Source organism: Symphalangus syndactylus, chromosome 16, assembly GCF_028878055.3.
Source record: "Symphalangus syndactylus isolate Jambi chromosome 16, NHGRI_mSymSyn1-v2.1_pri, whole genome shotgun sequence".
Classification (NCBI taxonomy): Eukaryota; Metazoa; Chordata; class Mammalia; order Primates; family Hylobatidae; genus Symphalangus; species Symphalangus syndactylus.
This window is the reverse complement of record NC_072438.2, coordinates 45,340,257-45,356,177: the sequence shown is the minus strand read 5'-3', so window position 1 is coordinate 45,356,177 and position 15,921 is coordinate 45,340,257. Positions and strand designations below refer to the sequence as shown.

General features: G+C 44.4%; 1 protein-coding gene and 1 long non-coding RNA gene across 2 annotated transcripts in view; both read left to right on the top strand.

Annotated features, from left to right (window-relative positions):
- LOC129464356 (putative uncharacterized protein FLJ13197) overlaps positions 1-4,727 on the top strand; it is a 49,744-nt gene extending 45,017 nt beyond the window's left edge. The window contains 2 exon segments of the mRNA XM_055245465.2: positions 2,990-3,073; positions 4,444-4,727. Of these exon segments, the coding sequence (XP_055101440.1) occupies positions 2,990-3,073; positions 4,444-4,493 (134 nt within the window). The 3' untranslated portion in view covers positions 4,494-4,727.
- A 2,083-nt stretch (positions 4,728-6,810) lies between these two features.
- Positions 6,811-15,664, top strand: LOC134732801 (uncharacterized). The gene is made up of 3 exons (XR_010116348.1): positions 6,811-11,570; positions 15,038-15,222; positions 15,485-15,664. It is a non-coding gene; the product is annotated as an uncharacterized lncRNA (long non-coding RNA).
- Positions 15,665-15,921: the final 257 nt, after the last annotated feature.

Here is a 15,921-nt window from a genome sequence, read left to right as displayed (position 1 = left end):
CATTACATATATATATATATAGAGAGAGAGACAGAGACAGAGAGAGAAAGAGAGAGGTTTATTTGGCTCATGGTTCTGTAGGCTGTGTCAGAAGCATGGCATCTGTATCTGCTCTCATGAGGGCTTTAGGAAGCTTCCACTCATGGAAGAAGGTGAAGAGGAGCTGGAGTGTGCAGATCACGTGGCAAGAGGAGGAGCAAGAGAGAGAGAAGGGAGTTGCCAGGCTGTTTTTTAACAATCAGATCTGGAGGGAACTAATAGAGGGAGAAGTCGTTCATTACCAAGAGAAAGGCACCAAGCCAAGATTCATGTTTGGGCCCCATGACCCAAACACCTCCCACCAGGCCCCACCTCCAAACACTGGGGATCAGATTTCATGAGATTTGAAGGGAACAAATGTCCAAACGATATCACATATGATTACTTTTGTTATCCATATAGAGACGAATGTATCTGAAAAGACCAACCCAGGATAAGCAGTTCTTTTTTCCAATACTCAAATATGAAGTTTGGCTTTATTTTGCAGCTACTATCAATGTTTATTACACCCGTCAAGTTTATTGTTTCTGCAAACATCTGGACTCCTACCTTAGTTTAGATCTTCTTTACCTGGGCTGTCTCCTAGATGTTTCATGTCCTTGAAATTCTTTGCAGAATTGCTTGTGTATGAGCATATTTGTATTTTGGAAGAATGCCAGCCAGAGAAAAGGCATCAGACTCAAAACAACAACAACAACAACCACAACAACACACAAGCCAAGAACTGCTGCTAAGAGTGTCCCAGACTAGGGAAGAATAAAAATGATGTCACAAGATGGAAAGATGGCATAACACAAGCACAGAGAGGTCCCTAAATACCCATCTACTTCTGCAGCTTTCATACAGCTTCCACATATTCTGCTCCCTCTAACCCACAACGTAATGGTTAAGTCTCTTTGGCAAGGTTCTCACGGTTTCAGATAGCTCTTTATGACATAACCCAGGGTCTGGTCGAATGGTCTGGAGGATCACTGATGAGTGGAAGTGGAGACTTTGCGTGCTTCCCTTTGTCCCTAGAAAGGGCACTTTTGCTGTTTTACAGGAAGCCTAAAGTGTCAGAGAATAAAGTTTTCAGGGAAATAAATGAAAATTGATTGGCCGGGCGCAGTGGTCACGTCTGTAATCCCAGCACTTTGGGAGGCCAAGATGGGTGGATCACAAGGTCAAGAGATCGAGACCATCCTGCCAACTTGGTGAAACTCCGTCTCTACTAAAAAAACACAAGAATTAGCCGGGCATGGTGGCATGTGCCTGTAGTCCCAGCTACTCAGGAGGCTGAGGCAGGAGAATCGCTTGAACCTGGGAGGCAGAGGTTGCAGTGAGCCGAGATTGCGCCACTGCACTCCAGCCTGATAACAGAGAGAGACTCCATCTCGAAAAAAAAAAGAAAGAAAGAAAATTGATTTTGACACCAACAACCTAAAAGTGTAAAGTAAAAGTGGCAGGATGAGATTTAAAAAAAAAAAAGAAGGAAAAATGCTTGTTTTCCAGGTTTCATTTGCAAAGAGAATAAGTCCTTTGTGTCTGGCTTTGCTTAAAGGCCAGCAGGGGCCCCAGGGCCACACCCTAAGGTGGTTTTGGCTCCATTCACTCTCTTCCTGCTCCTTTTTCCTCCTCCTCCTCCTCTCTCTCTCTCATGCACACACACACACACACACACACACACACTCATCTTTAAAAGGCACAACGAGGGCTGGGCGCAGTAGCTCACGCCTGCAATCCCAGCACTTTGGGAGACCAAGACAGGTGGATCACTTGAGGTCAGGAGTTCGAGACCAGCCTGATCAACATGGTGAAACCCCGTCTCTACTAAAAATACAAAAATTAGCTGGGTGTGGTGGCACACATCTGAAGTCCCAGCGACTTGGGAGACTGAGGCAGGAGAATCGCTTGAACCCAAAAGTGGAGGTTGCAGTGAGCTGAGACTGCACCACTGCATTCCAGCCTGGGTGACAGAGTGAGATGCTGTCTCAAATAAAATAATAATAATAATAAAAGGCACAACGTTTATTATATCCCTAGTGTCAGGATGTGGAACATGTTAAGGAGATGTTGACTGCCATAAATCTAGACTGGGAAAGGAAGTGGATTTTAGGTGAACCTGATTTGAAAATACAAAACTTCTCTTTTTTTTTTTTTTTTTTTTTTTTTTTTTGAGATGGAGTTTCACTCTTGTTGCCCAGGCTGGAGTGCAATGGCGCCATCTCGGCTCACTGCAACCTGCACCTCCCGGATTCAAGCGATTCTCCTGCCTCAGCCTCCCAACTAGCTGGGATTACAGGCATGTGCCACCACGCCCAGCTAGTTTTATATTTTTAGTAGAGACGAGGTTTCTCCGTGTTGGTCAGGCTGGTCTCGAACTCCCGACCTCAGGTGATCTGCCTGCCTTGGCCTCCCACAGTGTTGGGATTACAGGCATGAGCCACTGCACCCGGTCAAAACTTCTCTTTTAAAAAGGGAAAAAGATAAATAAATAAATAGAATTTGCTGAGCCTCTGTTGAATCCAAAGCTACTATTAGTCTATGAGGCAGTCAAAAACACAAAGTTCATTCATTCAAAAAATTATTCAGTAATGCATGCTGGACATGGAGGTCTGGAAGTTTACCTTCTGGTCTGGGAGACAGACCTCACATACATGAAACAACTAAGGAGTAATCCGGTACAATCAGAGAAGGGGAAGTCAGAAGAATACATCAGATCGTCAACAGACAAATATCCAATGTCCATCCATAGGAGGAATGGCTAGATGGAAGTGGTGGTTTCAAATGGTGGAATATTATTCAACATTCAGAAGTAATCAACTAAATCTGTGTGTAGTCGCATGGATAGGTCTCAAAAATTATTTAGTGACTAAAGCAACTTTTAGGATATGTACACTATTATACAAAATATGTTTTATAAACCCACACATATTATTTTTAATATGTGTGTGTGTGTTTCCTTTTAAAGCTCTGGAAGAAACCACATTGAATTCATCATCATGGTTAACCTTTGGAGAGAGAGAGGAGACCAGGATGAAGGAGCCAGTCGAAGGTATCCTTAGTTTGACATGTTTTGTGTTGGTTTTGTATTTGGTGTTTTACTCTGGTGACTGGGAGTCTGGAAGCCCCGTTTTCTTCTGCAGAAAGCAGTTGAGGATTTTTGTAAATATCCTGCCTTCTTCTAATAGACCACATGACTTCCTGGTAGTCAGAGGTCCAGGGAGCTGGGTCTTTCCATTTTTTGAGGTTTCCAGCATAGTAAAAAATGAAGAAAGCCAAAAGAATGTTACAGCCAGCACAAGCACAGTATATTTTTAATGTTTATATTTAGCTGTTGAAGTTGTGTGATGAATCCTTCCCCTTGACTCTTGTTGGCATGTCTCTATGAGACCATCCAAAGACTACATTTTAAACCTTGAGCCAATGGTCTGCCCGCTCACTCCTCCAAGTGGCCCTGCTGCTGGCCCCAAGGAATCAGAAAAAGGCCTTGTGTAAAACAGGCTGGATGACTGGTGATGGGAGGGTGGTAGAGACATGTTCTAGTGCCTTCAGCTCTTTCCCCAGGGTGTAAATTCTCTTCTAGGCCTGAGAGTTGGATCTAGAACTTCTCTCCTGCAAAATGGGTTTATTTCAGAACTATGTGCTGTTCTACAACAATGAATGGGAAAAATTTTACCTTCCTAACCATCCTCCCTGCCCTCAATTCAGGGCATTTAAGGTCAAACAGGCTTTTAATACACACACTGTGCCTGCTCCACCCAACGCTCCCTCCCACCATGCCCAAGGAGAGAATTTGGGCCAAATGTATCACTGCAGTTTAATAGACCTGTAAAATGTCCAACCATTTTATTTTTGAAGTAGGAAATGTTCATCCTGAGAAAAAGTTGTGAAGAGACATAAATATTAAAAATATGCATCTATTTCACTTTATAGAAGGGAAATGGATCTCGTTTTAAAGTCTTTATGTCTGTATTTGGTGACATTTTTGCATAAATGTCTAGGGAATTAATAGCTTCAGCCAATTATGAACACACTTTTGAGATGTTTTAAAGAAGTCTGTCCCTCCAGTCTACCTCTTTTTAATATTAAGAGTTTTATATAATCTAAAGTGTTCTCATTATGAAAGCACTAACTTGTCATTTGAAAGAATAGATTCATCTCAACAAATACACTCCAAAGTGAACCAAATGCTAATGCACATTTTATTGGATGAAAAGACAAACAACATAATTATACTTGAATTTCAGGGAATCAAAAGTAGTACAACAGCGTGTGCACCAGACTCCAGGGCAGGGTTCGTAAGTTAGCCGTACACACGCTCATTTTTCCAAGCTGGGGAAGTTTGCTAAAATGAGCTGAGGGCTACTTCACCAGACTGACAAAAAGGAAAATGTCTATCAGTTTTTCTTTTGTTCTCTCTAGATCCTGTTCAAGTGTACGCTGAGCCAGCAGGTTCACCAGAAAGCTATTGAGCGTTTGCTGGAACACATTATGCAGGGTGAATTTCTTCTGGAATGTTGCCAAGGATTTTTTATGCTTCTGTGGCAGGCATTTCTTGAACATTGTCATTTAGCCAAGCAAAGAAGATTTTCTTAAAGGATAGAAAATGTTTAAAAATTTTTGTTTGTTTAAAAATAGGTTAAATGGCAATATGATCTCAGGATAAGACAGAGAAAAGCACTTATTCCTCTAAGTGATCTGATTAGGTTAGTGATCTTTTGCCTTTAAACAGATTCATCATTATTCCTAAAGTATTGCTGTATTAATACTGTCTTCTAGAAAGTATCCCCCCGTGCCTACTTTTCTTTGATATCATTAGCTGTTTTTCGAAACTGAATTTGCTCTTCAGAGTTTTCTCATATGTTTGCATATAAGGAACTACTGGTAATAGCCAAGAAAATTTGGAAGTGCAGATAACATGCTGAAATAGAATTTTTCACTTTCAATTCTAGAACTATGCCATAAAAAAATTAAAAAAGAAAATGTAAAAATGTCTTTATATTAGAGCAGATATTTTAAAAGTATTGCAAATTCAATGATAAATTCTAAGGTTAAAATTGGACACATAAAAAATACAATATATAAATATCTCCCCAGAAATTATTATCTAATGAATAGTAAAAGCTGACTACAAACCATGTCATTTTAACAAGGGTTTAAATAGTACCAAGATTCTCATCATATGCTCTGGGATACCCAGTGATGTACAAGGGTTCTGTCTAAACATGGGGAGAAAAAATTCCAAATATAAGGATTTGAATCTGTCTATGCCATTCACTAGCTGTGTGATCTTGGGTAAGTTACCTGGCTTCTCTGAGCTTCAGTGTCATCTGTAAAACAGGAATAATAATACCTAGCTCAGAGGTGGGTGCGGTGGCTCACGCCTGTAATCCCAGCACTTTGGGAAGCCGAGGCGGGTGGATCACTAGGTCAGGAGTTCGAGACCAGCCTGGCCAAGATGGTGAAACCCTGTCTCTACTTAAAAAAAAAAAAAAAGCCAGGCATCGTGGCAGGCGCCTGTAATCCCAGCTACTCAGGAGGCTGAGGCAGGAGAATCGCTTGAACCCGGGAGGCGGAGGTTGCAGTGAGCTGAGATCTCGCCACTGCACTCCAGCCTGGGCAACAGAGTGAGACTCTGCCTCAAATAAATAAATAAATAAAAGTAAATAAATAAATAAATAATAATACTTAGCTCATGGGGCTGCTGTGGGTGTTTATAAAGTATCTCAGTGACGCCTACATATTGTAAAGGCTTATGAATTTATTAGTTCCTTTCTCAACTTCCTCAATTCATTCCACCACTACAAGTCAATCTAGAGATTAAAATAGGCAAAACTGTGATCTGTGTTAGGATGGGGTTGTTTGAGTGGTGGTTTATTTCTGACTGCTTCATTTTATACTTGTATTTTAAATTTACAAGTTTTTGTAAACATTCTTAAAACAGATCTGTTTTTATTTTGATGAAGATCGGACTGATTCTGATATAATATTTGGAGAACCAAATTATACACAGAATTTTGTCTCTGAAGAGTTAACTCTATCATGAAAATGCACTCAGTGAAAAGTAAATATGATGCCACCTTTCCATACACGGTATTATGCGTATTTGAATGGATGCATATGGAAAAACATGGCATTTCTTCTTTTATGCCTAAATCCTATGGAATTTGCCGCCTCCTGTATTTAAGTTCGGGCTGTGATGGTAAACTTGGTTCCCTTCAACTGAGTGTTGTTACATCTTTGGCACATTCCCACAGCTGAACCTCCCATCTGTAACCTGCACCTGCAGTTCACAGGATTCAGCTCAGAGAGCTCTGTACTTCCGGGCCAGTCAGGTACTTGTTAGTGCAGACTGTAAGTTTGTACCCCACAGTTTCTCCGCCAGTTTAGATGCTGCAAACATTTGGGTTTTGCAGTTTCTGCAATTTTTGTCTGGGTTCTTTAAAAACAGCTCTTCCCCCACCCCTGGCACACCACCATCTCTCCAAGGCACTCATTGTGAGATGGGAAGCCTGGCGCCTGTCGTTTGTATTCCAGATCGAAACTAGCAGAATTGAGATTTTCCTCCCTTTTTAGTGCCATGACAAACAAAAGAGGATATGACATGTATTTATTGTTTGGTAAAATGCAGAAGTATCAATTCCAGGAGACGTTGCATTTCCCTCATCTTTGCCTTGAGTTGTTTATGTGAACTATGGCCCTGTTTGTAGGAGACAGGGAGAAAGTATGAATTCGGTGGGAATGACGGGGATTGGGGGGGGGGCGGGGGGGGGAGGAGGAGGTGGTGTGGGAAAACAGCTCTCTCTTTTGCCATGAGGCATCCAATTCCTGGAAAGAGCACGGTTAATGGCAAATAAGATTTCCTGGTCTTTGGGGCCAAGATTTGTGTTGTGTGAGTGTGCTTTATAAGCCTGTCACTGTTAGATGCAGGCTTATGCTTTTACGGCTGTCTTTAGCCTTAGCTTTTGTGGTTCTTCTGCCTGTATAGTATGCTCTTCCAAGGCAACTGCGGCTCGTTGAGAGACTAGGCTAAAGCAGAATAGAGCAGATACACAAATTCATAGAAGTTAATAATTTAATTTTTTTATTTTTTATTTTTATTTTTTGAGATAGGGCCTTGTTCTGTCGCGGAGGAGGGAGTACAGTGGCACGAGCACGGCTCACTGCAGCCTTGACCTCTGGGCTCAAGCAATCCTTACACCTCAGGACCCCACACTCAGCTCCCCGAGTAGTTGGGACTACAGGTGCACATCACCACACCTGGCTAAGTTTTAAAATTTTTTGTAGAATCAGCATCTCCCTATGTTGCCCAGGCTGGTCTCAAACTCCTGAGCTCAAGTGATCCTCTGGCCTCAGCTTCCCAAAGTTCTGGGATTACAGGCATGAGCCACTGCACCCAGCCACAATTTAATTTCTTTAAAAAACCATTTCAAAAGAGAATGTCAGAAAAACATGTGGCCAAAACAGCACCCACCCTTAAACCGATTCTTGATTGAGGGGTGGAGCTGGAGGCGGATGTAATACGTCAATAGGGATTCTTAAATATTCTAAAATAATTATTGGAAAGATAGTACTGAGGATGGATGGGTCAATCTGATGCTTCTTGATCACACTGAGGCTTGAGTTAAGGTCTAGGGAGTTTTCAGCACGGGCATCAGAATTTCTTTTCGATCCCTCTTCTCCTTTGCAGTGGTTTGAGATATGTCTTCTTCGTGATGCTTGTGTGAGAGTAAAGGAGGACTCCAAACAAACAAATGCAGATAGCCCAGAGTGGAAAGGGCTGTAGAAGGGGTGTGTACCCGCCACACTCACAGCAGCCAATCCAGAAAGGCTTCATTGAGGAGGTGTTTTGCAAATAACTAGATAAACAGGAAGCGAGGAGGAAGTGGTGGTGACCGGATCCTGTGGAGCTAGTTTGGGCAAAGGGAAAAAGCATATGAAAACTAATAATAATAAGAGTGCCTAGCACTTGTTGAGAGTTTATTATAGGCAGCTGCTCTGCTAACTATTTTACATAGATGATCTCATTTAATTCTCACAACAAAAAAACTTTGGTTCCAATTTCATCCCCATTTTAATCCACAGAAAATCAAGGCAGAGCAAGGCTATGCTACTTACCCTCAGTTGCACAGCTAGTAAGTAGTAGAACCAGGATTTGAATCTCAGAGTCCAGTCTCTTAACCTGTTTTTGCAGAAAGGATCTGCTCTGTTTGACCCTATTAAGGAGCTTGGTAAACTTAGAGCCTAGCCTGCTTTCTGGGTGGGAGATTGTTGGATTTTTACCTGGGAAGTGATATATTTCTTAATCACAAGCCTGATTGGAATTTTGCAACTGGGGTTTTTGGAGTGGGTGGCCAATGAGGGATGGGGAGGGTGTAAGTGAAACTTTAGTGATTTAAAAAGTTCTTTTGCTTATCTCTGTATGGCAGTAAAATTTTTCCTAAAATTTCCTTAATTTTTCTTCTAGGCATATGTGTATATGTGAAAGGTAACTTGTAGGTGGCCTGGGAAATTAGTTGTGTGTGTGGGAAGGCATGCTTGGGGGTGGAGGCACAGTTAGAAGTTAGAAGGCAAGAGATATTGATGATGTTGATGATGACAATGAATATTTAATTAAGCACTTATGTACAGTGGAACTTATGTGCTACTCTGTTCTTATTTAATCCTCTCAATGGCCTGAAAGGATAGATAATCATACTCTCAACTTTCAAATGAAGAGACTAAGGTTCTCAGAGGTGAAATAGCTTGTGCAAGGTCACACTGCTGGTAAGAGCCAGGATATGGGTCTGTATGATTTCAGAATCTTTTTTTTTTTTTTTTGAGATGGAGTCTTGCTCTGTTGCCCAGGCTGGAGTGTAGTGGTGCAATCTTGGCTCACTGCAACCTCTGCCTCCTAGGTTCAAGCGATTCTCCTGCCTCAGCCTCCCGAGTAGCTAGGATTACAGGTGGGAGCCACCACACCTGGCCAATTTTTGTATTTTTAGTAGAGATGGAGTTTTACCATGTTGGCCAGGCCATTCTCGAACTCCTGACCTCAAGTGATCCACCTGCCTCAGACTCCCTATATAGCTAGGATTACAGGCATGAGCCACTGGGCCTGGCCTGATTTCAGAATCTTAACCCTTAAACTCTGACAGCATGCCCTAGTGAGGGAGGCAAGCATACCCAGAGAGGTCTTAAGATGCCTGAGGTGCCAGGAGAGCATGGAGATGCCTGGGAAAAAGTATTATAAATATATACATTTGGAAACTTGGAAATTGACATATGATAATGGACTTTAGGAAATGAATGTGTAGAGGAAGAAGTCAGGTGATGCTGGTGTCCTGGGGACCACTCTATGGAAGGAGAGGACACTGGGAATAGAAGACCTTTGAAAATCATGATGGGCATGAAGATCCCAGCCCAGGTCCCACCACTTATTCGCTGTCACCTGGCATCTCAATCTCTGCATCTGTAAAAATGAAGAAAATAATCCACCTCCCTGGATGACTTCATGAGATTTTTTGTAGTCATCAGTGAGGTACTGTACATAGACGTGCTGTAAGGACGAAAAGTTCTTCACAGTAGGATGTGTAGGAAAGCAAACAGGGTGCAGTGGAGGAGGCTGAACCCAGCACATGGGCTGAGGATGCCGGGAGGGAACAGGGTTGGGGGCTGAATCCTAACAGGGGAAAGCTACTGAGCTGCTCCTGTAGGTTGGGCCTGGATGGAAATCCTGGAAGCAATAACTCCAAGAAGGATTCAAAAGTGGGACAAGAAGAGCAGGAACCAGGAATGGAAAAACTCCAAGGAACATGAGTGAAGAGGTTAGTGCTGCAGAGGAGCCCTGGCCGGGGTCTCTAAGTCAGGGATTCCTGCCCCAGCTCTGACCCGAACAGGTTCTTTGACCTTGAACACATGGCTGCCACTTTCTGGGCTTTGGTCTTCTCCTCTGTGAAAATGATAAAGTTGGCATAGATTAACCCCACAGCACCAACTAGGAATGGCAAATACTGCTATGTCTTAGCCCAGGCCTGGGGCTGTGTGGAAGTGATACGGGAGGGGTACAGGGAAGTGCTCGGTAGAGAAAGACAGGGTCCCTGACAAGGGCTCCACCCTTGGGCCTGAGCCCACGGACCTAGGTGAGGACAGGCACTCCTGTTTCCTCGCCCAAATGTTGCATTTTCCAAGACCACCCTGGCCCGTCATGCCCCCGACCCTGTGGCTATAAAAACCCCAAGACCTTAGCGGGCACCTACACTAACAGCTGGACATCAAGAGGAACACACTGGCAGAAGCACACACAAGTGGCTGGACATCGACAGGAACACACTGGCAGAAGAACACATAGACACTGACAGGCCATCAACAGCAGAATGACATGGAGGGTGGTCCAAGGAGAGCCTGGCTGCTGAGCGGCCCGACTCCAGGGGAAGACCATCTTCCCACTCCATCCCCCTTCTGACTCCCCATCTATATGCTGAGAGCTACCTCCATCATTCAATAAAACTTTGCATTCATTCTCTAAGCCCACACATGATTCGATTTTTCTGGTGCACTAGGGCAAGAATCCAGGATACAGAAAGCCCTCCGTCCTTGTGATAAGGCAGAGGGTCTAACTGAGCTGATGAACACAAGCTGCCTGCAGGCGGCGAAGCTGAAAGAGCACACTGTAACATATGCCCACTGGGGCTTCAGGATCTGTAAACGCTCAACCCTAGATGCTGCCGTGGAGTTGGAACCCACGCTCCCCATGACCTGCCCATCTGCCTGCTCCCACTAGGGGTTTGAGCAGCAGGCACCGAAGAAGTGAGCCACACCCCCATCACACGCCCTTTAAGAGAACAAGGGAACTTTTCCCATTTCAGAAGGTTGTGTTGAGAAGGGTGGCGAGGCTAACAGGGCAGGTGTCCGGGTGGAGGGGTGGAACTGGCTGTTGGCATGTGGTGGGGGAGGTGCTTCATCTGGGTCTTGCATTTGTTCCCTCTGACCCCAGCCTCAAAAAAACAGGACACTCACAGTTCAGGAAGCTGCCAAGGGTCCGAGCAGTGGCCTTGCTTTGCTGTGGTATGGTCCTGCAACTCCAGGGCAGACCTAGACTCATGGGAAAGTCCCTGCTTTGTGAGGAGGCTGAAAGAAGATGAGTGGGGAGTGGCCGGAAGAAGAAAGGTGACTCCCAAGGTCTGGGCCAAGGAAGGGTTTTGGACAGGAAAGGGGACTCACAACAGGGCATGCTTGGGAGGAATTGTTTAAGGCTTTCAACCCTCGCCAAGGCGAATAACGTGAGACAAGACCTGTAAGTTACTTTAGCTATATATAGTGTGTAACCTGAAAATGCCTCCCCTTGCAGCACTTGTGCTGTTGAACTTACAGTGAGTCCCTCTGTGGAGGGTGGAGTCAGGGAAGAGGTTCTGCTGGAGACAGACAAAGGTAGGGAAGCGCTCACTGGCTTTGAAGAATTTCCTCATTTTTATGCCTGGGGTGTAACCAGAGACCAGTGTCAACAAGGAATCTGGCTTGGAACGCTTTTGTCTGCAGCCCTCTTTGGAGCCTGACTTGCTCTTTCAGAGGTCAGTGAATTGTAAATTGTGTAATTTCAGGATCTGCCTTTGCAGGGTCAGGAGACTTTTGAGGGGGTTGGTGGGAGAGGCATGGGTGGTGTCACTGAGACACCTAGGGAACTCTTGACCTGGTCTATCTTTAAGACCAGGTCAGCCACATGAAATCCTTATGTTGACAGGAGGGCAGAAAATATATGTGGTTTTTGGTGTTAACATCTGAATTTGCTGTAGCAAACGGATCTCTGGCAAGTCTCTGAAGTAAAGTAATATCCTAAGTTGAGAGGGGGCAAAAGCAAAACAGTCAGTTACTTGGTATGCTTAATCACACTTTTCTGGTTGTAACTGTGTGTTGTGGCCTATGAAAGACCACACTCTGTGCTCTGGGGAAGGGTACTAAGCTGGGAGGTCCTAAAGGTTGGGGCTAGGTCTTGATCATTTTCGATCTGCATTTCCTCTCCCCTACCTTCGGCTTAGCAAAGGATTTGATATTCATGCATGCACTCAGCAAAAATCGACTGGGTATTTGTCTTCTTCCAGCCACTGTGTTAAGTCCTGGGGCCATAGACATGTACAGAACAAATCAGCTCTTGCTGTCTCCAGAACTTAATCCACCAGGCTAGGGGGAGGCAAACAATGAAATTAACATATGATATGTCAGATGGCAAGACATGCTACCAGAAAAATAAAAATGAAGAGGATACAAGAGATAGACAGGGGTAGTATCTCTGGGGAAGGGCAACTGGAGCTGAAGTGAGGGAGCGAGCCTGCTGCCAGCTGAAGGAAGCTGTCCAAAGCAGAGGGGGTGTTCCAGAAAGGGTAGAGGGAAAGTGGCAGAAGGTGAGGTCAGAGGGGAATCAGAGGCAGAGGCCGTGTAGACCTTGTGGGCCTCATGGGTCACTCTGAGGACTTGAATTTTTCTCTTTATGAGATGGGTAGCCTGTGGAGGGTTTTCAGAAGCAAGACAGGATTATTCTGGCTGCTGTTTTAAACAAATTGAAGAGGGCAAGGGTGGAAGCACGGAAACAGGATACAATAATCTAAGCAAGAGATGATGGTGCCTTAGACTAAGGGTTTACCAGATTCTAAATATTTTGAAGGAAGAGCTGGCAAGATTTTCTGATGGATAGAATTGGAAGGAAAGAAGTAAGGATGAGTCAACATCTTCAGTCTGAGCAGCTGGAGGGATGAAGCTGTCCTTTACTAAGATGGAGAAAGCTGATGGAGGAACAGGTTGGGAGGTAGAGGATTCAAAATTTGGTTTTGGAATTGTTAAACCTGAGATGCCTCACAGAGTGGAGATGTCTAATGGGCTGTTGGATACAGGAATCTAGAGTTCAGTAGGGAAGATGGGGCCATAGATATAAACTTGGAAGTAGGCAGTCTATGAAAAATTAAAGCTGTGGATGGGACAAGGTCACCTCAGAAGAGACTATAGGTAGAAAGAAAAAGTAAAAAAGAAATCAGTGACTGGCCTTGGGTCCTCTAACATTTAGTGGTTTGTGGTATGAGAGGAAACCAGCCAAGGGGATGAGGATAACCAGTGAGATAGGAAGAGGACCGGGAGAGAATGACGTCTTGGGGAACATGGGAAGAAGCTGTTTCAATGAGGGAGTGTCCAATTAGGTCAGATGCTGCTGACAGATCAAGTAGGAAGAAGACTTAAAATTGGTCACTGCATTTACAACATGGAAGTCATTGGTGAGTTTGTAACGGTGGTATTAGTGGAATTGTGAGGATGAAAGATGAGGTAGTTTCAAAACAGAATGGAAAAAGAATAGGTGGAGATAGTGAATATGAAAATTCTTTTAAGGAATTTTATATAAAGGGAAGAAATAAATGGAGGCATTTGCAGGAGGGAGAAATGCCCAATCTCTAAAATGGCTCAATAGCAACGCCAGGAGCTGGTTTTCAAACAGTGGGTTGCTCTATTTTGAAGCAGATAGCTAAGAAGACCTCTAGGAGCCTCGCCTATGACTCTATGATGGGGCTTGCCAAACACTCTACACGGCATCCCTATCTGTCACAAATCCCTCTAGCACCATTGGATCGGCAGATCGTATGAGCTAAGGGCACCTTGCGTGGCAGCTTGGATCTGCTCCAGAGCTCTCTTTGTTCTGGGCCCCACACAAAACTGACAGCCTCTTAAGTCACTCAACACATTGGTAGAAGAAGTATTCCCCAATACGGCTTATAGTTCTCCAAAATCCAAAGAGGCTCACTAAGCACTGTATCTCTCTCAGCCCTAGTAAGTACAGGGTGTAATAACTTGTTTCATTTTTATTTATGTATTTATTTTTGAGATGGAGTCTCACTCTGTTGCCCAGGCTGGAGTGCAGTGGCGCGATCTCAGCTCACTGCAACCTCTGCTTCCCAGGTTCAAGCAATTCTCCTGCCTCAGGCTCCTGAGTAGCTGGGACTATAGGCACCCACCACCATGCCCGGCTAATTTTTTTTTTTTTTTTTTTTTTTTTTTGTATTTTTAGTAGACATGGGGTTTCACCATGCTGGCCAGGCTGGTCTCAAACTCCTGACCTCATGATCCGCCTGCCTCGGCCTCCCAAAGTGCTGGGATTACAGGCATGAGCCACTGCAACTGGCTAATGACTTGTTCTTTATCTTACAGGGCATGTCCCAACATGCCTTAGACCGTTGAACCCCTAAACACTTCACTAATGTGGGAGACATTGCAGGATCCTTTCACAAGAGGGTGCAGCCTGTGGGGTCTTGAGAACTGGCTCAGATCTGGAAACTGTGGGTCCATCAACCTTCTTGACAGCTCTTGATTTTTTAAATTGTTATACAAGTCATGCAGTACCCTCACTGACTGCTTGTCTGTCTCACTCATAGGAACAGCATGCTCTGTTAGCCATCATCAAAAACTCTGTGACTGCAGCACTCTGTCCCTGCTGGCTGTTACGGTTTATATTCATCTTGACTCTGATGGTTAAGAGCAGACACCTGGTCTTCGTTATTTTGAAATCTTAGCGTCTTCATTGACACTAGGGAGCCCAGTTAAATGGCAGAATCACCTATTCTTACCCTGGCCTACAGTGGACAATCATTACTAAGCTTCCCAAAAGATGTTGTCACCCCTACACCGATAGATGTTCTTGCCCCTCACTGATATATTTGAAGGGAATGTCCCCGAACCCTCCCAGGAAGTCTAGGTGTCACATAATAAGTTTGTTCCAACAATCCTATCTCCCTGAGCATTCTGACCCCTTCCTCAATTTTCTGCCAAGGCACTGCAGCCTCTTCCTGTAACTTACTGTAAGGCATAATCATGTCCAACCCTCAAGGAACCATTCAGAAACAAATTAATACTACCTTCAAGACAGTTCCTGAGTCAGTAGTTCCCGCCCTCTCCTGTTTATCATCCTTCCAGACAGTCCCCACTGTGTCCCCCTAGTTCATGCTGATACCAAGCCAAGCCCTGCAGCTCTTTCTGAACATAAGGTGTTTTCTTCTGCATCCAGGTCTGTATTTCTCTACCTGGACTACCCTGAGAGCTAACCCCAGTTATTGGTCTGGAAGCAATGAATGAAGGCCGGGACAGAGCTTGAGGAAGGCAATATCATTTCGTCACAGTCACCATCAAGAATCTAGTTGCAGGCTGGGTGCTGTGGCTCACGCCTATAATCCCTGCACTTTGGGAGCCGAGGTGGGTGGATCACTGGAGCCCAGGAGCTCAAGAGCAGCCTGGGCAACGTGGTGAAAGCCCGTTTCTACAAAAAAATGCAAAAATTAGCAGAGTGTGTTGGTGCATGCCTGTGGTCTCAGCTACTCGGGAGGCTGAGATGGGATGATTGCTTGGGCCTGGGAGGTCAAGGCTGCAGTGAGCTGTGATCATGCCACTGCACTCCAGCCTGGGTGACACAGCAAGACCCTGTCTGAGAAAAAAAAAAAAATGTTGTTTCACCTAGATCTGAAGAAGAAAACAGAAGCAACATTCGAATTAACATCAGTCAACTGATGGAATATTTTAGATGAAGTAAGAGAAGCCAAGGCATGTACCCTCAGGCTCTGGGCTTCTCCCTGCAAGGTTGGGAAGAAATTTGGAGGAGGCAAAGTGGGAGCAAGTCAGATGGAAGAGACATTATGGGTCAGGTGGGTGAGAACTGTGGGAGGGAGGTTCAGGGTGCTCCATTTGGCGGGTTTTTCATAGTGCCTGTGCAGTCCAGGGCTCTGATTTCTGTAAGCAGAATGATATCATTCATTCTTTTACTCATCTATTTGTTAAGTCAACATTTATTGAGAGTCTCTTATGCTACTCACTGTGCTAGGTGGTAGGGGTCAAAGATGAATAAAACGATGTTTCCTTGTTTTTTCAGAAATTCATAGTGTAGTGGGAGGTGGACAG